At 42.4% G+C, this 26128-nt stretch overlaps 1 protein-coding gene across 1 annotated transcript in view; it reads left to right on the top strand.

Annotated features, from left to right (window-relative positions):
• The first annotated feature begins 4241 nt into the window (after window positions 1–4241).
• Window positions 4242–26128, top strand: part of LOC137322738 (ADP-ribosylation factor-like protein 15) — a 312177-nt gene continuing 290290 nt past the window's right edge. The window contains exon 1 of the mRNA XM_067985763.1: window positions 4242–4482. Within this exon, the coding sequence (XP_067841864.1) occupies window positions 4471–4482 (12 nt within the window). The 5' untranslated portion in view covers window positions 4242–4470. The remainder of the gene's footprint in view (window positions 4483–26128) is intronic.

Here is a 26128-nt window from a genome sequence, read left to right as displayed (position 1 = left end):
TCCTTCCCAATGGACAACTGGCAGCAATATAACAGGGTACTGCGATTTTACCGAGTGGCAGGATTCCCTGAGTTCCAAGGAATCATCGGTTACACCCACTTGGTCATACGTGCATTCATGCTCAATTCCCATACATAACCTACAGGAAAGAATTCAACTTTCTCAATGTGCAGCTTTTTTGCAACCAGCAGCACAATATTGTGCAAGTAAATGCTTGTTTCCCTGGAAGCTGCTATGATGCCTTGATTTTAAAAAGCTCCACCTTGCCAATGCCCTATGACCCAGAAAGACAAATCTCTGGGTTTTTGTCTGCTTTCCCAAGACACCAGCTGAGCACGACAATTAAAAATCCATTTATCTGTCATTAAATAAAGACAGAACTTGAATTTATATAGCACCTTTTATGTTCTCAGGACATCCCAGAGCACTTTACAGCCAATTAAGTCACTTTGAAGTGTAGTCACTGTTGTAATTTAGGGAAACTTGGCAGCCAATTTGCACACAGCAAGGTCCCACAAACAGCCATGAAATAAATGACCAGATTATGGGCCAGAAATCGCGCAGGGCGGCGAGACAACACTCACCGCCGCTCCTACAAATTTAATTAAGGAAAATACTTACTGCTGGCTCTGTGGTGTCCAATTGCTTGAATTTGAACTTTAAACAAAATGTGTGTTACCAACCCAGCCTCTGAGCAGCGTGAGTTGCCGCGAGGCTGGAAACGTCTGTGAGGAGAAGACACGTCCACAAAATCTGTCAGGACGAGAAGTCATGCCCACAGAGTCAGGCTGCATTGCTCAAGCAGGCAAGCAGACTTCATTCATTTAAAGTTAGTATTCTGGATGTCGTTGTAAATAAAAATTAAATTTTTAAAAAATAAAAAGCCAAAGAAATAATTGAATTAAATTAAAGAGACAGAAGGGAAAAGTAAAAAATTTTTTAAACATTCCAATTTCAATTTTTTTTTAAATGACCAAAAACTATTAAAATAAGGAGTAATATGAGATTCCGCGTTTAACTGCGCATGTGCAAAGGTGTAAGTTGCTCCTTCAATTTATCACTAAAAACTGAGCTTCTCCATTATTTCGGAAGCGATTTCTGGCCCAATCTGTTTTTAGTGATATTGGATGAGGGATAAATATTGCCCAAGACACCAAGAGAACTCTCCTGCTCTTCTACACTTCAAAAGTAGTTAATTGGCTGTAAAGCACTTTGGGACACCCTGAGGTCGTGAAAGGTTCTACATAAATGCTAGCTCGCTCTTTCTTTCTTCTTTCTTGCTTTAAGTCTGTCAGTAATAATACATCATCCAACTGTGACTTACTGCATCAATAGTACAAAGGCTTTGAAACATTTGAATGTCCTCAGTTACTTTGGTTGAACTGCCATTTAAAAATTGACTAAATGGGTGATTTAACTCTTTGGCAGTAATCATTTACCATTGTGTTAAGCCAGTATGAGAACATGCAGAGAGTGATATAAAAGCACCCCTGCCTAGAATGCAATACCTGGTGGTATTGGGTCTTACATTAGATGTTGCTAAGGTCAGTAGACCTTGCATCCCCTACAGTGCAGAGTAAGCCTTTGACTGCCAATACATAGGTAAATGATAGCAAGATCCAGGGATTGATCAGAGAATCCTGGCCACTGTATGTACCATACCACATTTTTAAAAATTGTTCTCAGGATGCGAGTGACACTGGCAAAGAATGAGAAGTAGGCCGGTGTTGGAGGACACATGGGTATGTGCAGAGACATAGGACTGAAAGAGATTGCAGAGATAGGGAGGAGTGAGGCCACGGAGGGATTTGAAGGTGAGGATGGGAATCTCAAAGGCAATTCCCTGGGGTACTAAAAGTCAGTACAACTTGGTTTGACAGGGTGATGGGGAGACAGAACTACATCTGATCCTACTTTAAGTAGGCCAGTGAAATAATGAGGTTAGGGTAACGTCACTCCAGCTGAACACATTCACGCGCTTTCCCTTAAAGAGCTGACACTACTAAAATCTCCATTCTAACAGGCCAAAGGGAAGAGGATTTGAGAGTGCTCATTGATCATAATCTGAAAACAGATGGTCAGTGTCAAGTGGTTATTACTAAGGCAAATCAGGTACTGGGATGCAAAGGTATTGGACTACAAGTCAGAACAAGTTAAACCACATTGCACAGGTTAATTATGAAGCCATACTGGAGTACAGCTTGTACTTTGGTCACCTTACCTTAAACAATATAAATGCATTAGAAAGGGTTCGGGGGAGAGTGCAGAAGATAATTCCATGTCTTAGGAGGCAAACTTATGAAGGGCTGCTCAAGTGACTGAAATATTTTTTGCAGTAGAGTGACTGAGGTGAGATATAATACAAGTCCTTAAAATAATCAAAGAAACAGATAAGGTTAAAGTAAGCAAGCTATTTAACTTAGACAATGAGCACTGGGCTAGAGGTCACAGCAAAAAATGAACAATCCTTCATTTTAAGAGAGTCCCTGGTCCCACCAATATTTTATCCACAAAGGCAAAGTCTCAAGGTGGCTCTTGGTAATCAGGGCTGTCCTTTGGAATGAAGACAACATCCCAGGACAGTAGCTCAACACAGTTATAATGAGGTGTTGGCATTGACCAGAGTAATCATCGAACACACCATTGGTGTGCTGAAGCAGTGCTTCAGGTGTCTGGATAGATCTTGAGGTGTCCCGCAATACAGCCTGGCTAAGGTTTCAAAGATCATGGTAGTGTGGTGCATGCAGCAACCTTTGCCCTTTAAAAAGGCATCATCCTCCCTGGAGGAGGCAGGCCTCCAGTCGCAGTACAGGGACCACCAATAGGAGCATGAAGAAGCTGCGGAATATAACCCAATGCCAAGCTGAGAGCCATTAGGCAAGCTAATACAGGAGTTCTTCTCTTAATGTTGTCATACGCCCGCTGCATTAACAGTACGTTTTCATAGTCTACACAAGTATGCTTTCATCTGTAGTGCCTTAAATCTTTCAATCACAAATCTCCCATTCTTCCACCTTAAGAAACATGTTCACAAACGTTTGGAAGAAGTCTCTGCACGCACAACTTCAGTACAACCAGATCTTCAATCTCAAAGCATATTATATGTGCAAGTCCCTAATCTTTGCTCCATGGTGTTTCCCCTTGGCAACTACCAGTGACATATGTCCTCTTAAACCTAATTTGGTCCATTGTCTAGATGCCACCTAAGTAAGATAGCTAGCTGGCTGTTGTATGTGTATAGAAACCATTTGGGATTAAAGTGGCCCTTGCCACCAGCAGCTGAATCCTGAGATGGGCCAATTTTAGGCTTGACCACATCCTTTTTTTATTCATTCATGGGATGTGGGCGTCGCTGGCAAGGCCAGCATTTATTGCCCATGAGAAGGTGGTGGTGAGCCGCCTTCTTGAACCACTGCAGTCCGTGTGGTGACGGTTCTCCCACAGTGCTGTTAAGTAGGGAGTTCCAGGATTTTGACCCAGCGGTGATGAAGGAATGGTGATATATTTCCAAGTCGGGATGGTGTGTGACTTGGAATGGAACGTGCAGGTGGTGTTGTTCCCATCCTCACCCGCACTGGCCTCCTGACCATACATTCTTTCTGATATAGAGGAATTGCTTGAAAAGAGGAATATTAAAGGATATAGGGAGCGATCAGGAGGGATTGATTCGACTCGGTGGCTTATGTGGAGAAATATACCAACTCAGAGCTCATGGGAAGAATAGCCTGTTTCTGTGCTATAACATCCTCTGATTCTCTTTGTGTCCAATATTCAATCAGACTAGCTTTATACAGCGTAAGAGACAAATCAATGTTTTCTTTTACTTGAAATTTAAAGACATGTATATATGCTGCATTTTATGTTACTTTCCTTAAGATATGTAGTGGTAAGTCTATGACTAAGTTTTCAGCGGGACTCAATCCAAACATCTAACAAATTATATCAAAAATTGCGGCACCCAAAATGCATATCACTGACCCTAGGAACAGACATATATAATTTATAAACGCCTCTTTATCTACAGCTGCTGGTAACTGTGTTTGCACCGCCTCTTTTGGGGACAGGGCAGCGTTCCCAGCTCAGACTCCACTCCTCTCCCAGTCCCTAAACACGTGGGTCTCACTAACCCGACGCTGCTTTCAAAATCGACTTCCGGGGTTATGGAAAAACAGGCTCACACCAGCCATCAGATGACCGCTTTACGTAATAAGGGAGTGGCTTTCTTGGGGTTAATTTTAACATTTCACGTATTGGGGGATAACGTACAGTCGAGGAAATAAGGATTGCCTGTATACATGTAGAGGGGAGAGGCATTCAGCTGGAGTCCACTGGCTGTCTATTTCACCTTCTGTCTCAGTTAAATCGGGGGATGTGAGGAATACTGTGCTTATTGTAAAATTAACATATAAAATTCACACAAAGAAGACAAAAGTACTTTGGACTTTGAAGCTGAGGGCCTCTATACAGTAGATGGATTATCTGGTATGTTTGTATCTTTCTGTTTACTTCTGGATTAGCGCCATATCAATCCACTTCAGATTAGTACTGCAGCAGTCTTTACTTTTGGTTTCCTTTGGTTGGTACATTTGTAAAAAAAATAGTTTTGATTGCATAGCTGTTGTAACCTGTACCAAGTTGAGTGACGGGAATGAATGAGAATTCACTTGCTGTAACAGGTTAATTTCAGTCACTCATCTCATTTACCAAATCATTAGGAATTTTAATTGCGGTGGTGTTTTGCTGGTTTTATTATAATGAGCTTTCTAACGAGTTAGGTCTGACTTAGGCTGAATTTCCTTGACAATCGCAGTTTCAGTGCAGTAACATAAGTCATGCCTGAGTGGTCTGAATTGCTACCATAAGCGTAAATATTGGTGACCTTAACCTATTTACACTCGAATGTGGAAAACAAAACGCTTCACATTTCGAACTTGCAACTAATGATGTGCTATCTGACCGATACTTCAGATCTGAGCCTTGATTAAACATGATGTGGAGATGCCGGTGATGGAGTGGGGTTGACAATTGTAAACAATTTTACAACACCAAGTTATAGTCCAACAATTTTTATTTGAAATCTACAAGCTTTCGGAGGCTTCCTCCTTCGTCAGGTAAATGAAGGAGGAAGCCTCCGAAAGCTTGTAGATTTCAAATAAAAATTGTTGGACTATAACTTGGTGTTGTAAAATTGTTTACAATTGATTAAACATAGCATTGAATCACCACTGCATTGTTTGTGTATTATCATGATTAGCATACTCCTACAACAATTCTTTTTTAGAAAAAAGACCCTGAATACTTCAGTGGAGTCTTCACTTATGTAGCCACAAAGCCACAGTGAACCTTTGTGTCAAGGTTATTGCTTGGCTTATCTTTTATGATTTGCAGTAAGGTAGCTAATATATAGTTGAAAATGTACATGGCATTGAAAGGCTCTGTTAATTTTTAAACACTTTATAGTGTTTTGAAAGTCCCATTGCCTTGTAAGCCTGACGTGTTATGTGCAGTTGTTTGATTTGTTGCTGTGTTGAGTTGAACAATAGAGATTGAAACAGAAGTAAACAGGATCCTGACACAATAAGTCTTTCAAACTGTAGTTTTTAGCTAAAATGTAAAACGGAACATAAGGGTGGTGGTTCTCCTGCAATTGTAGTTTTTATTTGTTTTTTCAGGATTAGATAGTTTCTGAAGCAGTGTCTTAATGGCTGTGTCAGTTATTCAAACATTCATTTACTCAAGATCATTGTAGGTTATAAGACTATGATCCCTTGTTAGCAAAAGTTGAATCCCACTTGAACAGTGGCTAACCAAGATACTCATTATTATTACAGGGATTTCAAGCCCTGGTAATTCCAACTCTAGGACAGCAGGTAGTAAGGTCTCTTGAAGTTAGAGAAGGAATTGTGATGGATAAAATCAATGGTGCAAAGATTCAGGCAGAAAAATATGACTCCAAAACCTGCATATAAAATAAGTCAACTTTTGTTTTCAAAACTAGGGTATCTGATAAAATCTATCGAATTCGCCTATTTTGGAAGGTTTTGCCGGTTTCAACATATGCAGCCATTATGATATTTTTTAAGAGAACGAAAGCAGGAGAGCCTTGGAGAAATATTTTCACCACAAAATACTCCCCATCCGCATATGCATTTTTTTTTGAGCTCTTACCTGATAGGAGAGGTATTCAATTTCATGAATAATTTCTCTCATGGCATGTTATTTTGGGTTAAAAACAGAAAATACTGGAGATACTCGGCAAATCAGGCAGCATCTGTGGAGAAAGAAACAGAGTTAACATTTCATAGCAATGACCCTTCGTCAGAACTGGAAGAAGTTGAACATGAAACAGTACGATACTCGGGTACGGTAGCATAGTGGTTATGTTACTGGACTAGTAATCCAGAGGCCTGGACTAATAATCCGGAGTCATGAGTTCAAATCTCGCCACGGTAGCTGGGGAATTTAAATTCAATTAATTAAATAACATCTGGAATTTTATAAAAAATTAGTTTTAGTAATGGTGGCCATGAAACTACCGGATTGTCATAAAAATCCTTCTGGTTCACTAATGTCCTTTAGGGAAGGAAACCTGCCGTCCTTATCCGGTCTGGCCTATATGTGACTCCAGACCCACAGCAATGTGGTTGATTCTTAATTGCCCTCTGAAATGGCCTAGCAAGCCACTCAGTTGTAAAATCTCGCTTAAAAAATGTCATAAGAATAAAACCGGACGAGCCACCTAGCATCGGACCACTAGGCACCAGAAATAACAAAGGCGCAAACCAAGCCCAGTCAACCCTGCAAAGTCCTCCTCGCTAACATCTGGGGACTTGTGCCAAAATTGGGAGAGCTGTCTCTCAGACGAGTCAAGCAACAGTCTGACATAGCCATACTCACAGAATCACCTTTCAGCCAACATTCCAGTCTCTTCCATCACCATCCCTGGATATGTCCTGTCCCACCGGCAGGACAGACCCACCAGAGGTGGCGGTACAGTGATATACTGTCAGGAGGGAGTGGCCCTGGAAGTCCTCAACATTGACTCTGGACCCCATGAAATCTCATGGCATCAGGTCAAACATGGGCAAGGAAACCTCCTGCTGATTACCATCTACCGTCCTCCCTCAGCTGACAAATCAGTCCTCTTCCATGTTGAACACCACTTGGAGGAAGCACTGAGGGTAGCAAGGGCACAGAATGTACTTTGGGTGGGGGACTTCAATGTCCATCACCAAGAGTGGCTCGGTAGCACCACTACTGACCGAGCTGGCCGAGTCCTGAAGGACATACTGCCAGATTGGGCCTGCGGCAGGTGGTGAGCGAACCAACATGAGGGAAAAACCTACTTGATCTCGCCCTCACCAATCTACCTGTCGCAGATGCATCTGTCCATGACAGTATTGGTAGGAGAGACCACCGCACAGTCCTCAGGGAGATGAAGTCCCATCTTCACACTGAGGACATCATCCAAAGTGTTGTGTGGCACTATCACCGTGCTAAATGGAATAGATTCAGAACAGATCTAGCAACTCAAAACTGGCCATTCATGAGGCGCTGTGGGCCATCAGCAGCAGCAGAATTGTATTCCACCACAATCTGTAACCTCATGGCCCAGCATATTCCTCACTCTACCATTACCAACAAGCCAGGGGATCAACCCTGGTTCAATGAGGAGTGTGGAAGAGCAGCACCAGGTGTACCTAAAATTGAGGTGCCAACCTGGTGAAGCTACAACTCAGGACTACATGCATGCTAAACAGCGGAAGCAACATGCAATAGACAGAGTTATGCGATTCCACAACCAAAGGATCAGATCAAAGCTCTGCAGTCCTGCCACATCCAGTCGTGAATGGTGGTGGACAATTAAACAACTATTGGGAGGAGGAGGCTTTGTAAACATTCCCATCCTCAATGATGGTGGAGTCCAGCATGTAAGTGCAAAAGACAAGGCTGAAGCTTTTGCAACCACCTTCAGCCAGAAGTGCCGAGTGGATGATCCATCTCGGCCTCCTCCTGATATCCCCACCATCACAGAAGCCAGTTTTCAGCCAATTCGATTCACTCCACGTGATATCAAGAAACGGCTGAGTGCACTGGATACAGCAAGGGCTGTGGGTCCCGACAACATCCCGGCTGTAGTGCTGAAGACTTGTGCTCCAGAACTAGCCGTGCCTCTAGCCAAACTGTTCCAGTATAGCTACAACACTGGCATCCACCCGACAATGTGGAAAATTGCCCAGGTATGTCCTGTCCACAAAAAGCAGGACAAATCCAATCCGGCCAATTACCGCCCCATCAGTCTACTCTCAATCATCAGAAAAGTGACGGAAGGTGTCATTGACAGTGCTATCAAGCGGCACTTACTCACCAATAACCTGCTCACCGATGCTCCAGATCTCATTACAGCCTTGGTCCAAACATGGACAAAAGAGCAGAATTCCAGAGATGAGGTGAGAGTGACTGCCCTTGATGTCAAGGCAGCATTAGACTGAGTGTGGCACTAAGGAGCCTGAGTAAAATGGAAGTTAATGGGGATCAGGTGGAAAACTCTCCAGTGGCTGGAGTCATACCTAGCACAAAGGAAGATGGCAGTGGTTGTTGGAGACCAATCATCTCAGCCCCAGGACATTGCTGCAGGAGTTCCTCAGGGCAGTGTCCTAGGCACAACCATCTTCAGCTGCTTCATCAATGACCTTCCCTCCATCATAAGGTCAGAAATGGGGATGTTTGATGATGATTGCACAGTCTTCAGTTCCATTTGCAACCCCTCAGATAATGAAGCAGTCCGTGCCTGCATGCAGCAAGACCTGGACAACATCCAGGCTTGGGCTGATAAGTGGCAAATAACATTCGTGCCAGGCAAGTGCCAGGCAATGACTATCTCCAACAAGAGAGAATCTAACCACCTCCCCTTGACATTCAACAGCATTACCATTGCCGAATCCCCCACCATCAACATCCTGAGGGTCACCATTGACCAGAAATTTAACTGGATCAGCCATATAAATACTGTGGCTACAAGAGCAGGTCAGAGGCTTGGTATTCTGCGGTTAGTGACTCACCTCCTGACTCCCCAAAGCCTTTCCACCATCTACAAGGCACAAGCCTTGATGGAATACTCTCCACTTGCCTGGATGAGTGCGGCTCCAACAACTCTCAAGAAGCTCGACACCATCCAGCACAAAGCAGCCTGCTTGATTGGCATCCACCACCCTAAACATTCATTCCCTTCACCGCCGGCGCACTGTGGCTGCAGTGTGTACCATCTACAGGATGCACTGCATCAACTCGCCAAGGCTTCTTCGACAGCACCGCCCAAATCCGCGACCTCTACCACCTAGAAGAACAAGGGCAGCAGGCACATGGGAACAACACCACCTGCACATTCCCCTCCAATTCACACACCATCCCGACTTGGAAATATATCGCCGTTCCTTCATCGTTGCTGGGTCACAATCCTGGAATTCCCTTCCTAACAGCACTGTGGGAGAACCTTCACCACCTTCTCAAGGGCAATTCGGGATGGGCAATAAATGCCGGCCTCGCCAGTGACGCCCACATCCCATGAATGAATTTTTAAAAAAAATGTTTTTAAGCGAGTACAGAGCCAGGCAAAATGGGAGGAAAGAACAAAGGGGAATGCCTCTGATAGGGTGAAGGGCAGGAGGGATTAAATGACAAGGGGGATCATAGTGCAAGACAAGGAGGGTGTTAATGGGACGAGTTTTTAAAAAAACAAAAGATGGGTCTAGAGGAGCTGTAAATGGCAACATCAGAACCGTTACCAGTTACACTTCCTTCCCGCCCCCCACCAGCTTCCTGTAAGGACTCTATTCCTTTCTCCGCCTCCGTCGCATCTGTTCTGACGATGCCACCTTCCGCACCAATACTTTGATATGTCTTTTTCCTCAACCGAGGATTCCCCTCCACTGTGGTTGACAGCCCTCAATCATATCCGTCCAATTTCCTGCACTTCTGCCCTCACCCCCTCCCTCCCAGAACCATGATAGAGTTCCTCTTGTCCTCACCTTGCACCCCACCAGCCTCCACATTCAACGTATCATCCTCAGTCATTTCTGCTACCTTCAGCACGATGCCACCTCCAAACACATTTCAGCATTCTGAAGGGACCGCTCCCTCTGTGACACCCTGCTCTATTCTTCCATCACCCCAGCACCTGCTCTCCTTCCCACGGCACCTTCCTGTGCGAGCACTTGCCCTTTCACCTCCTCCGATCCCACTGTCCAGGTCTCAAACACTCCTTCCAGGTGAAAGGGCGGTTTACTTGTACTTTTAAAATTTAGTATACTGTATTCGCTGCTAACAATGTGATCTCCTCAATATTGGGGAGACCAAACGCAGATTGCTGAACACCTCCACTCAGTCCACAAGCGTGACCCTGACCTGCCGGTCGCTTACCATTTTAATACCCCGTCCCATTCCCACTCTGACCTCTCTGTCCTTGGCCTCTTACACTGTTCCAGTGAAGCTCAACGGAAGCTCGAGGAACAGCACCTATCGATTAGGCACTTTACAACCTCCTGGACTCAACATTGATTTCAACAACTTCAGATCATAACCATTGCATACATTTTTCTGGACAGCAGGTGCTGGTAATAGTTCTGCTGTTGCCATTTACAGCTCCTCTAGACCCATCTTTTGTTTCTTTACTTGTCCTATTACCACCCTCCTTGCCTTGCACAATTATCCCTTTTGTCATTTAATCTCTCCCGCCCTCCACTCTATCAGGGACCTTCCCCTTTGTTCTTTCCTCCCCCCACTTTGCCTGTCTCTGTACTTGCTTAAAAACTGTTTAATCTTCAACTTCTTCCAGTTCTGACGAAGGGTCATCGACCTGAAACGTTAACTCTTTCTTTTTCCACAAATGCTGCCTGACTGCTGAATATTTCCAGCATTTTCTATTTTTATTTCCGATTTCCAGCATCCGCAGTATTTTGCTTTTGACGTTATTTTGGGTCTTCACTGACATCTGGACTGCCTCAGTGGTATATGTTATGGAGACACCCTCCATCTCAGGCCAGCTAAGCAGTTGATCCAGAGACATCCAAGCCATGAGAGTTGAGTGCTACCTGACTGCATAGCAGTCTAGCTGGTGAAGGTTTTCCTAAACTAGGCACCTCTGGATTGGCCTCAGATGCCAGTTTCTTTTTTTAATTGAAAAACCAGGGTGATACACTAAGACATGTAATACAAGAACCACCAAGGTTGAAAAGACTAAAGAGAAGAGCTGACATTGTAAATAGTTCCCTCTCCTCGGGTACTGTCCCCATCCCTTTCAAAATCGCCGTCATCAGCCCGCTTCTATTAAAAACCCACTCTCGACCCCTCTGTCCTTGCAAACTACTGCCTCATCTCCAACCTTCCTTTCCATTCCCAAGTCCTTGAACGTATTGTTGCCTCCCAAATCCGTGCCCAACTTTCCTGCAACTCCATTTTTTGAATCTCTCATCAGTTTTTTGCCTCTCAACAGCACTTAAATGACCCTAATCGAAGTCACAATTGACATCCTCAGTGCACCATGATCGCAGTCACAGTCTTTCCTCACCCTTCTCGACACTCTGCAGTCTTTGACAATCCTCCTCCAACGCTTCAACTCCGTTAGCCAGCTCAGTGGGACTACCCTCGTGTGGTTCCATTCTACCTATCCAATCATGGCCAAAGCATCTCCAGCAATTGCCTCTCTTCACGCACCTGTTACCTCTGTGATCCATACTTGGCCTCCTCCTCTTCCTCATCTACATGCTGCCCCTCGGCAACTTCATCCAAAGACATGGGGTGAAGATCCGCATGTATGTGATAATACCCAGCTCTACCTCTTCATCACTTCTTTCAACCCCTCCACTGCCTCTGTATTGTCAGACTGCTTGCCCAACATCCAGTCCTGAATGAGCAGCGATTTTCTTCCAGTTAAACATTAAGACGACCAAAGCTACAAACTCCGTACTCTCAACACCGATTCTGTTCCCCTCTGTTGCAACTGTCTTGCTCTGTGTCAAATTTCATCTGGTAAGGCTCCTGTGAAGCACCTTGGAATGTTTTACTACATTAAAGGCGCTATATAAATGCAAGTTGTTGCTGTTAAACTGGATTCTGTGCAACCTCGGCATCCTATATGACCCTGAGCTGAACTTCCGATCCTATTGATCACAAAGATCGCCCGCTTCCACCTCCGCAACATCAGCTGCCTCGGCCCGCCTGCTGCTGAAACCCTCAGCCATGGCTTTGTCATTTTGAGACTTGACTATTCCAATGCTCTCCTGGCCAATCTTCCACAGTCCGTAAACTTCAATTCCCCCAACTCTCTGCTGTCCATATCCTATCCTGCACCAAGTCCCTCTCGCCCATCGTCCCTGTGCTCACTGGCTTACAATGGCTCCTGGTTCCCCCAACGTCTCAGATTTAAAACTCTCATTGTTATGTTTAAATCCCTTCATGGCCTCGGCCCTATAACTCTGAGAACTCTGTGTTCCTCTGACGGTGGCCTCTTGTGCATCCCCACTCCCTTTGCCCAACCATTTGGCTGCTGTGTCTTCCGGTGTCTAGAACCAATGATCTGGAATTCTCACCTTAAACATCTCCATCTCTCCACCTTCCTCACCTCCTTTTAAGACTCTCCTTAAAACCTACCTCGTTGACCAAGCTTTTAGTCACTCTTCCCAATATTATCTTCTTTGGCTCAGCATTCATTTTTGTCTGGTTTATATTTCTGTAAAACGCCTTGGGATGTTTTTCTATGTTAAAAGTGCTATATAAACCTAAGTTTTTGCTTTCATTGTCAGTCATAAAGGTACAGCAGAATGAAGCAATGGACATTAGTCCTTTACTGAGATTATCGAGATTAATTTTGGGAGAGAAAAGCAAACTTTACACCCTTGACCACAATAGGCATTATTAATTTAGGCCAATTTTATCTTAACAATAAGCTACTGGCATCAGAGTGTAGCTGGTACTGTTGACTGGTTCCAGAATCCCTCTAAGCTGAGCTGAATGTTCCCTGTACTTATGTCTGGATGATGATGAGTGAACATGAGTTCACACGTCTCATGACCTAGTTTGTCCTGTCAGCCTTGTATGTTGTACTTTTGTGGATATTATTGGAGTTCATTGAATATTTCTCCACTGAAATCCCCACTTTTGCTTAGTATCACAGACCACACTGCACCTATCATATTGTTTGTTATTCTCCTCGTCCCCCATTGGTGAGCCCTGACTATTTGGGGTGCAGTCCTAATTTAAATGGAAAATGACAACAAATATTAGGCTCATTGACACTTCTTGTTCTTCAACTCCCAACAGTTCAACCTAACATTTCCAGCTTAGTTTCCTCCTTATTCTGAACTCCTTACTTAGGCTGCATTTCGTCATGTGTTTCTAACCCAGGCAGGCTGGAAAAGCAGAGTTGGGACTTGATACATATTGGGTGCTGTTCCTAAATTTTCTTCATTGAGTGAGGCTGGGCCTCCAACCATTACTATTTTGTTTTCTATAATGAAGTGCTACATATTCTGGAAAATAAACCTTGCATATACCTATAATTAAAATCCTTGTAAAATATGGTATTCGTGACAGCAAACTTTTTCTATGCTCTAAAGTATGCTTGTGTTTTGATGTTTTGCTTCTTTCCCTCTATTTTCCTTCAGCCCCTATTCTTTGGTGGCTTTTAAATGCTGATGAGTCTGAGAAAATCAACTGAGCAGGTCATGCTATTTATTGGCATGATGGAACCCTCCAATTAGTGGACTAGGTTTGAAATGACAAACACTTACATATTTTGTATTGATAAATGGTTTGAAGGCTTGGTTCTCACTAGGACTCAAATTGGAAAGCAGACATTTATGAGGGTTCAACTCACACTTTTATGTTATGGATGCTGGAGAGTTCTGTTTGGTAATAGGTAGGCATGATGTGGTAGGGATTGACTCTCCATTGTCTTTTTGGGCTGTCTGGCTTAGTTCGGTAATATTGTGGCTGGGCGATGTCACGTACGGCTTCAGTTACTCTAGTTGGCGGGGTTAGTTTTCCATTGCTGGGTTTGGGATGTAGCTTGCTGGTTTACTTTTACATCAAGAACTTTAGCATGGACTGAATAACCAAGAGAAGGGGAGAGTTCAGGAGGCAAAATTTATAGATCTGACATGAACCTGCAGGAAAATCATGCTTAACTTGATAATTCAAATATCTTATCTGAGAAATAATTAGAAAACTGTGTTGTACTGAGGCTTTTTTTTTGCTTGAAGTATATGTATTGCTGCAGCGCCACCTGGCTATGTTACATTGAGCTGGCCTATCACAAATACCATTTACCTGCATAACGGGTACTGTGTGGAATGTTGTGACCTGCCTTTCAATTTTAATATAAAAATAGATAGATATGGTAACTTGCTTCTAACCATACAAAGCTTTTAACAATGAAATGTTCCAAGGCAGTTTAGAGTAATAGTAAGAGGAATAGAATACTTAGCCAGGGGGGAGAGAATTCGGGAGGGATGGCTGAAGGTTTGGGCAAAAAGAGGAGTTTTGAGAAGGTTTTTAAAGGAGGTGACAGAAAGCGAGAGATGAAGGTTATTGAGGGAGGGAGTTCCAGAGATTAGGGCTAAGGTGGTCAATAATGGGGCAAAGGAGGGGTGGATACAGAAGAGTCCAGAGTCACAATGGTGAGCAAGAGGTAGCAAGTCTGGAAAAGGCCATGAAGGAATTTGAAGATGATAATTTTAAGAATGATGTGCTGGAAGACGGAGCCAATGTAGGTCCACAAAAATGGGGGTGATGGATGAGCAGAGCTTAGTGTGGGACAGGAGATGGGTAGCTGCGTTTTGGAGTTTACAGCCTGTGAATAAAGGAAGGCTAACGAGGAGCATTGGAATAATTCAAGGTGACAAAAAGCATGGGCAAGAATTTCCGCAGTTGAGATACTGAGGTAGTGGCAGTGACTGGCATGTTGAGGAAAGGGAAGTAAGCAATCTTGGTGATGGAGAAGATGTGGGGTTTAAAGCTGGGCTCTGAGTCGAACAGGATATCAAGTTTTCACATGGTCTTGTTCAACCTGAACAAGTGGCCTGTGATGGAATTGGAGTCAACAACAATCATACTGTACAAGAAGTATATTGGCTCGTGTGAATTTTTCCCCTGGTAGTTTATTGGTACCATTACACTAAATAAGCTTAGCTACTGCTATGTACACTCCTTCCCCTGTCCCAAAATTAATATTTTGACTCTTTTACTTTTCAGCTCCAAGGGGACTCGCTATTTGTGTCTCCTTGCTCACCGTAAAGCTGATCCAGTATGGGCATGTCAGAAGCAGAATGCCTGACTGTACTGCTGGCTGTGAGATGCCTGAGCCAGAAAAAGTCACACATCCTGAGTATAGACCTGGTACCAAATTGTCTTGACTTGTGTGCTAGCTGATCAATATGCAGACCTGTACTGGATACCAATCTGGAATTTCCTATGGAGTTGCTCTGACATATCATAGGTTATATCATCATGTCATTGAATATGAGGTTTATAGTAGAAATAAACCTAACATGTTTCTAAGAGTACAAAAATTAATGCGCTAGAATAATATTAACATAAAGAGGTGCTTAAGAATATTTGAAGTCAACTGAACAGCATAAATAAACAAGTATAAATATGGTAGCTTTTGAAATTAAGGCAATTGAATTGAAGGATGAAACATAGAAAATAGGAGCAAGAGTAGGCCATTCGGCCCTTCGGGCCTGCTCCACAATTCAAAATGATCATGGCTGATCGTCTAACTCAGTACCCTGTTCCCGCTTTTCCCCCATATCGCTTGATCCCTTTAGCATTAAGAAATATATCTATCTCCTTCTTGAATACATTTAATGACTTGGCCTCCACTGCCTTCTGTGGTAGAGAATTCCACAGGTTCACCACCCTCTGAATGAAGAAATTTCTCCTCATCTCGGTTCTAAATGGCATACCCTGTATCCTGAGACTGTGACCCCTGGTTCTGGACTCCCCAGCCATCGGGAACATCCTCCCTGCATCTAGTCTGTCTAGTCCTGTTAGAATTTTATATGTTTTGATGAGATCACCTCTCATTCTTCTAAACTCTAGTGAATATAGGCCTAGTCGACCCAATCTCGCCTCATACGTCAGTCCTACCATCCCAGGAATCAGTCTGGTAAACCTTTGTTGCACTCCCTCCATGGCAAGGACATCCTTCCTCCGATAAGGAGACCAAAACTGCACACAATACTCCAGATGTGGTCTCACCAAGGCCCTGTATAACTGCAGTAAGACATCCCTGCTCCTGTACTCAAATCCTCTTGCAATGAGCGCCAACATACCATTCGCCTTCCTAACTGCTTGCTGCACCTGAATGCTCGCTTTCAGCAACGGGTGTACAAGGACACCAGGTCTCGTTGCACCTCCCCTTTTCCCAATCTAACACCATTCAGATAATAATCTGCCTTTCTGTTTTTACAACCAAAGTGGATAACCTCACATTTATCCACGTTATACTGCTTCTGTCATGTTCTTGCCCACTCACCCAACTTGTCTAAATCACATTGGAGCCTCTTTGCATCATCCTCACAGCTCACATTCCACCCCAGCTTTGTGTCGTCTGCAAACTTGGAAGTGTTACATTCTGTTCCCTCATCCAAATCATTTTTTATATATTGTGAATAGCTGGGGCCCAAGCACTGATCCCTGCGGTACCCCACTAGTCACTGTCTGCCACCTGGAAAAAAAAACGTTTATTCCTACTCTCTGTTTCCTGTCTGTCAACCAATTCTCAATCCAAGCCAGTATATTCCCCACAATCCCATGTGCTTTAATTTTGCACACTAACCTCTTGTGTGTGACCTTATCAAAAGCCTTCTGAAAATCCACTGGTTCTCCCCTATCTGTTCTACTAGTTACATCCTCAAAAAAAACTCCAGTAGATTTGTTAAGCATGATTTCCCCTTCATAAACCTATGCTGACTTTGTCCAATCCTGTTAATGCCCTCCAAGTGTTCTGTTATCACATCTTTTATAATAGACTCTAGCATTTTCCCCACTACTGATGTTAGGCTAACTGGTCTGTAATTTCCTGTTTTTTCTCTCCCTCCTTTTTTAAATAGTGGGTTACATTTGCCACCCTCCAATCTGTAGGAACTGTTCCAGAGTCTATAGAATTTTGGAAGATGATTTCCAGGGCCACTTCCTTTCGTACTCTGGGACGTAGATTATCAGGCCTGGGGATTTGTCAGCCTTTAGCCTCATTAATTTTCCAAGCACTTTTTTTTTTACTAATACTGGTTTCCTTCAGTTCCTCCCTCTCACTAGACCCTTGGTTCCCTAACATTTCTGGCAGGTTAATTGTGTCCTCCTTTGTGAAGACGGAACCCAAGTATGTGTTTAGGTATGAAACTGTTTCTTTTCCCTATTACCATATACAATACTCCCATCTGTCAGTTTTATAAATATAGTTGGATTTTAATTTAGCAATATTTCAAGATAAGGTAGGTAGGTGCAGATTAAATTTGTTTTTTGTAGAAAGGCTAACCTAAGAGCTACATTTTTGGAACAGTCCTTTAACTGCTATATTTCTAAACTCCCATGTATAAATTTTTTTTAAAAAGTTGTATTGTGCTGATGTAGGAATCTACTTTAAGCATTTATCTTTCCTCCTTCTCTGTTGAAAGCAGCAACTTGTGCTGGGGATATAATTCAACAAGAGGAGGTGGCTACTTTACACGTTAGCCTGGATGTTGTGTTGGTAGGTTTTTTGATTGTCTCATCACTGCTAAGCCCAATCCTTTTATCACTTGATCCACATTTCCGCCAGGGGCATCATATAGCAATTGGCAGCAGAAACACTGGTTAGGGTGGATGGTACAGATTTTTGTTCCCTAGCTTTGGAGTCTGAACTGGATTGTTGTGCCCTGGCTGTAATTCAGCACAAAGGGTGTAACCTGCAACCTTCCCATTGTGTATACCTCGGTGCTATTCATGCTGAATTTCCTCGCTAGGCCACTGAATGGTGGACAGGAAATCTTTCAACTTAAAAGAAAATCTAAATGTTGTTCATGTTCTTCACCATGTTGTAGTACGAGTTCAGACAAGTGGTTCTCAAGACACAATAAAAGATTATAATCTTTCTTGATATTGGCATATGTAGAATACATAGGGCATGTGAAATATTTCAGCTGCATATCCATGTCCATTGTAGCATGTAATTCATGGGGCCAATTGTTTGTTTCTTTAGAAGCTAAATAAAGCCAAGGCTAACCAAAATAACTCAAGAATAGGAACCATATTCTACAAAATTGTATTGCAAACGTCAATCTCTCTAAATGTCTCCTAGAACCATAGAAATGCAGCACAAGAGGCCACTTGACCTACTGACCCTGTGCTGGCGCTAGCTCCGTAACTGGAGTTATCCGATCTCCTGTGCTTTCCCTAATCCTTTTTATAGTCTTCCTTCTCAAATACTTATCCGAATCGCTTTTTAAAACGTTTATCTGGTCATTTATCTCATTGCTGTTTGTGGGACCTGGCTGTGTGTAAATTGGCTGCTACGTTTCCCTACATTACATCAGAAACAACACTTCAAAATATTTCATTGGCAGTGAAGCATGTTGGGACATCCTGAGGTCATGAAAGATGCTATATCAATGTTTTCTCTTTTCTTTTGTTTATTCATTACAGTCTCTGCCTCACTAACCACTTGAGGTAAAGCATTCTACATTCTGACAACCCTTTGTGGGGAAAAGAAATCTGACTTCAGGTCTCTTGCTACTAATTCATAAAATGATCTTTTACTATTTACACACTCAACCTGAGATTATTTTTGAAAACCTCTATTAGGTCTTCCCCATGATTTTCTCTGTTCCATTGGGGGGAAAAAAGCACTATTTTCAACCCCTCTATCCTTTCCATTACATAGAATCTGTAGCACTAAAGCAGGCCATTCGGCCCAACTGGTCTTTGCTGGTGTTTATACCCCCCCCGGCCGAGCCTGTTCCAACCCTGCCCTTGTATCCCTCTATTCTCCTCTCCCGCATTTTTGCACCAAGCCTCCCCTTAAATGCATCAATGCTATCTGCTTCAATCACTCCATATGATGGCGAGTTCCACATTCTCGCGTTGTGTAAAGAAATTCCTCCTAGTTCTTCAATTGACCTGATTTGTTCATAACCTTGGTGTCCTATTTGATCCTGAGCTGAGCTTCTGACCCCATATCCTCTCCATCGCCAAGACCACCTGCTTCCACGTACATAACATCACCCATCTCTGCCCCTGCCTCAGCTCATCTGCTGCTGAAACAGTCATCCATGCCTTTGTTACCTCTTGGCGTGACATTCCAATGCTCTCCTGGCTGACCTCCCACCTTGCACCCTCCATAAACTTGAGCTCATCCAAAACTCTACTGCCCGTATCCTAACTCGCACCAAGTCCCGTTCACCCATCATCCAAGTGCTCGCTGACCTACATTGGCCCTGGTCCAGCAACACCTCAATTAAAAAAATTCTCATCCTTGTTTTGAAATCCCTCCATGGCCCCTATCTCTGTAACCTTCTCCAGCTCTACAACCCTCCGAGATGTCTGCTCTCCTCTAATTCTGGCCTCTTGCACATCCATGATTTCCATCGCTCCACCATTGGTGGCCATGCCTTCAGCTACCAAGGCCCTAAGCTCTGGAATTCTCTCCCTAAACCTCTCTACCTCTCCTCTTTTTAAGCCGCTCCTTAAAACCTACCTCTTTGACCAAGCTTTTGGTCACCAGTCCTAACATCATTATGTGACTCGGTATCCAACTTCATTTGATAATCGCTCCTGTGAACTACCTTAAAGGCACTATATAAATGCAAGTTGTTGTTGATGGTGACTGTTCTATTTATGTCCCATTGTTCTGAACTCACCCACAAGTGGAAACAGTTTCTCCACATCCACCCTATCAAATTGCTTCATAATTTTGAAAACCTCTATCTTTTGGTTTTCCTTTTTCCAGAGAAAACGCCCCAGCCTGCTCACTCTCAATTCTGGTGACATCCTTGTAAATGTTTTCTGTGCTTTCTCCAGTGCTTCAATATCCTTTTTGTAGTGTGGAGACCTGAACTGCACACAGTACTCCAAGTGTGGCCTAACCAAGGTTCTATGATAAATTTAACATGACTTCCTGTTTTGTGTTCTATGGGGTAGAAATTGGACCATATTGTGTAAAACAGGTGTAATGAGGCCCAATTTTAGGAACAAACATCCTGCGCCCCAAGGGCACCTGAAAAATGTCTGACCCTAAATTAGGTCGGGTCACTTTTCAGGCATCTCTGGTGGCCACCCAAAACAGTTGTTGGGAGCCGGATCTGCTCCGCTCACGATTCTTAAGTGGCCGCGGTGACTTAAGCAGTGGCTGCTAACAAAAGGTATGTTTTTCTTTAAAATCGTTCCGTGGAGCAGGAGTGCTCGCCCAACTCCACGGTATCCCGGTCAGGCCCTCACCGCCCCTCCTCTCCCACCGGGAATTAACTTCAGGTTACTGCCAGTGAGGGATGTGGCATGAAATTCACTTTCAAATGAGCGAGCTGCCTATGGAGACGTGACAGGTGCTGGCAGCTCCCCTAGATAATGTTAATGGGGGGTGGGGTGCGGAAATCAAATACCAGTAAGGTTATTATCTGAGCCATGTTGCATGGGAGTTGTTTGTCTCCATTCTGTCCGTAGTGCTATGGTACAAACGTCTTTCACTACTGCTAACAGGTTTAATAAAATGCATTAATGTATTAATAAGTGTGCCACACGTCACTTTGTTAATGGTACTTAATGGCACAATAGTAATAAAATCTTAAGTTGTTTGACTTCTAACCATCACCAAATAATCAGTGTTCTAACCTGTGCTGTAGTGTTATCACATATCATCAGCTGAGCATTTTTTTAAAATACTTGTACCTTTTCTGCAGTGTTGTCACAAAGATTTTAGCAAACCATTAAAGTGGATGTGTGAGATTTTCATACAATGTCTGACTGAAGTGTGAAGAACACCCAGCAATACAATGATGGGGTTTTTGTCTCTTGCAAATCTGGGTTGTGTTTAGAGAAAGTGCTTTGCGTCATGTAATTCTAGGATGATATTGTAAAGCATGTCCACCATTACTTTGGTATGGTTTAGGAGCAAACTTGTGAAACATGAATAAATTAAAATATAGTACTTTTATAGAGAAGGTCGTGCTTGCCTAGATGTGAAAAGTCTACAAACGTTCCTTGGGCTTTGATCTATCACCTTTCGTAAGAGGAAAGCTACCACTTCTAATGTATCTGTTGTTAGCTCCAAGAATGGTAATGTTTGGAGCAATTTTAGGTGATGAATTATGAGTGTAATATCAGAAGTGCATTGTGTGTATAGCATTAAAATATATTGATTTGAATATTATTTTTCAATAATGGCAACACAGTTGTACTTGGGAATAGATAGGTTGCTTATGACCTACTAACTTGGGTCTGTTAGTTCTTGAAATATTGGTTTTGAATTTTTGAGTGGCTGGTGTCATGTCCTAAAAAGGACTTTCTTGTATTTATTGTGGGATTGTTGGCAAGGCTGGCATTTATTCCTTTTGTCCTGAGATGGTGGTGTTGGGGGGGGGGGGGGGCACCTTCTTGAACTACTGTTCTTTGTAGTGGTTTGACACAACTCAGTGGCTTGCTTGCCACTTCAGAGGGCAGTTAAGAGTCATCCACGTGTGGGACTGAGTCACATGTAGGCCAGGTCAGGTAAGAACAGCAGGTTTCCTTCCCTAAAGGACTTTAGTGAACCAGTTGGGTTTTTTCAATCCAACAGCTTCATGGTCACTTTTATTGGTACCAGCTTTTTTTTAAATTTCCAGATTTAAAAAAAAAACGGAATTCAAATTCTCAAACTGCCACGGTGGGATTTGAACTTCTGTTCTTTGGATTATTAGTCCAGGCCTCTGGATTACTAGTTCAGTAACATAACCACTACATTACTGTACCCATTTTGTTAGAATTGAAAATGATAGAGATAGATAAGCTTATTGATCTCGAACAATTTTTCTTTGTTTTGATTTGCATGATGAGTACATGATTGTATTGTACTAAGTAAAACTTGTACTACAGTTCAATCGTTTGTTTATCTCATTGGTTGAAAACTAAGCTGCTGCTAGTTCTATGATTGTAGGCCAGTACTATATATAGAGAATTCCAGCTTCCTTGCTGGCAAGAATGAGAGTTCTGTAATAGTAAAACTGATACTGAGATGGACTCTTCATCTTAATTTTCAAGTTTGAGAAGAACCCAATAGTGTTTAGTGGCATGGAGAGGATTAGAATTCTGTATCCTACCCAGCTCCAATGCACACAAGTGCTGTGAAAAATAGATACAATCTTGATAGTTTTACATTAACAAAGAAATACTTGGGAAAATAAACATACACATCATCTTAGAAAACTGAAAAAAACACTCCAAAAAAAAAAGTGCTGACTAATCAACAGTTCAAACAGTCCTGGAATATAGGCCTACAGCCACTACACAGTGACAAAGTTACATCCTGTTTTCCATGATTCTCATCAATGTTTTTGGATCATACCTAAAACCCTTGCCTATGAAAATTAGTGGTTATGCTGAGAGTGCAGTGGGACGTGAGCTTGTTGCAATTTAAGCTGCAGTTATATGTCAGGGAAAAGCTGAAATCACAAAAATGCATTTTCCACAGTGACAGGAATGGCTATAGATATTTTAAATGTTAAATTAGTTGTTGCAAGTTGCAATTGATTCTTGATTTATATGCCATCAGAAGGTGGAGTTTAAGTGTAGGATGCTGCTAATAGTATAGGAATGGCTCATTTCACAATAGCAGCAGCTCATGGTAATAAGAGACTGAAATGCTGGAAATGATAAGCTTCCTAGTCTTTCAGTACAGAGTTCATGAGTTCAAAAGAAAGATTAGGTGAATGTTAATCCATGAAATGCTGGGCGGAGCCAGCACAGGATCTACATGTTACCCCCAACCTCCGTACATGTGCACAAATTTTCGGCATTCCCACGGGTGCAGAATTCGCATGTATGCAAGAAAAATTTGGGGCATTTTGGGATAACTTGAACAAAACATACCTGGGCTTTTTAAAAAAAAAAATGCTGATTTTGGTCAGCAAATGCTGACAGGGCTGGGGAAATGATAAATGTCAGTGAAATGTTGATGATTGGCATTGTTTCCCCAAAGGAGCTGCTTGACATCGCATGACCTTTAACTGTGTAGGTGGACTAATCTGAACTGCATACTGTTGACATCAGTACTGCTGCAAGATCATCTCTGACAGATGGATTTGCAATAGAGTGAGCATCCTGTTTTTTTTGCAACCTCCCTTCTTTAAATACACATGCTGTAGGAAATCAGTGCCCTGATTAAAATGGAAAAGATTGACTTCTACAGTGGAAATTGAGATCGAGAGCAATCCTGGGACTCAAACCTCAATATCCCTTTGCAGACTCTTTGTGTCCTCCTTACAGCTTACTTTCCCAGCTACCTTTGTATCGTCAGCAAACTTGGATACATTGCACTCGGTCCCTTCATCTAAGTCATTAATATAGATTGTAAATAGCTGAGCCCAAGCACTGATCCTTGCAGCACCTCACTAGTTACAGCCTGCCAACCTGAAAATGACCCATTTATCCCTACTCTCTGTTTTCTGTTCATTAACCAATCCTCTATCCATGCTAATATATTACCCCAACCCCTTGAGCCCTTATCTTGTGTAACAACCTTTTATGTGGCATCTTATCGAATGCCTTTTTGAAAATCCAAATATACTACATCCACTGGTTCTCCTTGATCTACCCTGCTAGTTACGTCCCCAAAAAACTGTAATAAATTTCTCGTACACTATTTCCCTTTCATAAAACCATGTTGACTCTGCCTAATCATAATATGATTTTCTAAGTGCTCTGTTACCACTTCCTTAATAATAGATTCCAGCATTTTCCCGACGACTGATGTCAGGCTGACTGACCTGTAGTTCCCTGTTTTCTTTCTCCCTCCTTTCTTGAATAGCGGTACTTCATTTTCTACCTTCCAATCCACTGGGACCGTTCTAGAATCTAGGGAATTTTGGAAGATCATAACCAATGCATCCACCGTCTCTGCAGCCACCTCTTTTAGAACCATGGGATGTAGGTCATCAGGTCCTGGGGATTTGTCGGCTTTTAGTCCCATTAATTTGTCTAGTACTTTTTCTTTAATATTAATTACTTTAAGTTCCCCACTATTTCTGGTATGCTTTTTGTGTCTTCTACTGTGAAGACGAATACAAAATATTTGTTTAAGCTCTCTGCCATTTCTTTATTCACCATTACAATTTTTCCTGTCTCAGCCTCTAAGGGACCCACTTTTACTTTTGCTACTCTCTTTACCTACTTGTAGAAGCTCTTACAATACATTTTTATATTTCTTGCTAGTTTACTCTCATTCTATTTTATCCCTTTTTATCAAATTTTTTGGTCAACCTTTGCTGGTTTCTAAATCCCTCCCAGTCCTCAGGCTTACTATTCTTCGCAACATTATAAGCCTCTTCTTTTAATCTAATACTATCCTTAACCTCTTTAGTTAGCCACGGATGGATCACTTTTCCTGTGGAGTTTTTATTTCTCAATGGAATGTATATTTGTTGAGAATTTTGAAATATTTCTTGAGATAAGCAATAGCAAACATTTACTGTCATACCTTTTTAATCTAATTTCCCAGTAACATAACCACTATGCTATCGTACCCTCCTGGGACCAAAGCTTTGTACAACTGAATCATAACTTCCTCCCCTTTATATTGCAGCCCCCTTGAGATAAAGGCCAACATTCCATTAGCCTTTTTCGATTACTTTCTTTACCTGTGCACTAGCTTTTAGTAATTTGTGTATATGGACACCTCAATCCCTTTGCTCCTCCACAGTTCCTAGTGACTCGCCATTAAGAAAATAATCTGATTTTTGTCTTTCTCTGATCTGCAATGGATGATCACACACTTCCCCATGTTGAACTCCATTTGCCATGGTTTTGCCCACTCACTTAGTTTGTGTCCCTTTGTAACTTCCTGCTCCCACCTACACAACTTATTGTGCCTCCTAACTTAGTGTCATCTGCAAACTTGGATATACAACCTATGAAAAATAGGGTACGGCAGCCCAGAGGTCATGAGTTCAAAGCAAGTTGTGAAATTAAACTCAACAAATCCGATAATTTGCAGCCAGTACCAGAAAAATAACCATCAAAGCTGCTAGATTTTTGTAAAGCCCAATTGGTTAACTAATGCCCTTCGAGGACCTGCCACCCCTACCCAGTCTGGTCTATATGTGATTGAAGTCCTGTATTACACAGGTGACTCTTAATGCCCTCAGTGCACCTAGGGATGGATAACAAATACTGCCTTCCCAGTGTCGCCCACATCCCAAGGATATTTTGTTTTACATTAAGTATAAAGAGATTTGAATTTCTTTTGAGTTTTCCCAAATTATATGAAGGCAAGCTACACAATGAACATTTCAGGTAAAATTTCTATCTTATTAGCTGTTCTAGCTCCGAGGCAACCGGCCAGAGTCGTGGAATTCAAGCTCCAAAACATTGGTAAAACATGTACAGTAATAAAAGCAGAATTTGACAGTCACTGTAAAGCAGTGACCCAGATAATGTATTGTGTGTTATATGGCAATAACGTCCTTGCTGCTATAAAAGTGTATCCCCTGACTCCATATCGAGCAATAGCACGGGATATCTGCTAGTATACATTGAAACTTTTTGCTGTTTCTGTTAGTGCACAGAGGTGATGGAAAGATTACAATAGACCTTGGCTATCACATCCTGAAAAAAGCAAAAATTGATCAGAAGTAAATTATAGCGGAGGCACAGAATTGGTGCATGTGAAGCAAAATGTAAACAAGCAAAGATAAGTCATAACAAATAAGGCAGCTCCACAATTAAAAGGTAGGATAGCAAACCTTGAGCTAAGCCACCAAAGGAAAAATTCATCTAACTCAAAACCATAACACAACACCGGATTAGTAAAAAGAGAATAAGGATTGCATAAGCCAATGAAATTGTGAAGTACACCACCATAATGTAGCCCTATCTAGTTAACTGTACATACAAACCAAACCAATAT

This window comes from Heptranchias perlo, chromosome 1 (genome assembly GCF_035084215.1).
Source record: "Heptranchias perlo isolate sHepPer1 chromosome 1, sHepPer1.hap1, whole genome shotgun sequence".
NCBI classification, from domain to species: Eukaryota; Metazoa; Chordata; class Chondrichthyes; order Hexanchiformes; family Hexanchidae; genus Heptranchias; species Heptranchias perlo.
Note: the sequence above shows the minus strand (reverse complement) of the source record. Positions and strands in the feature narration are given on the sequence as shown.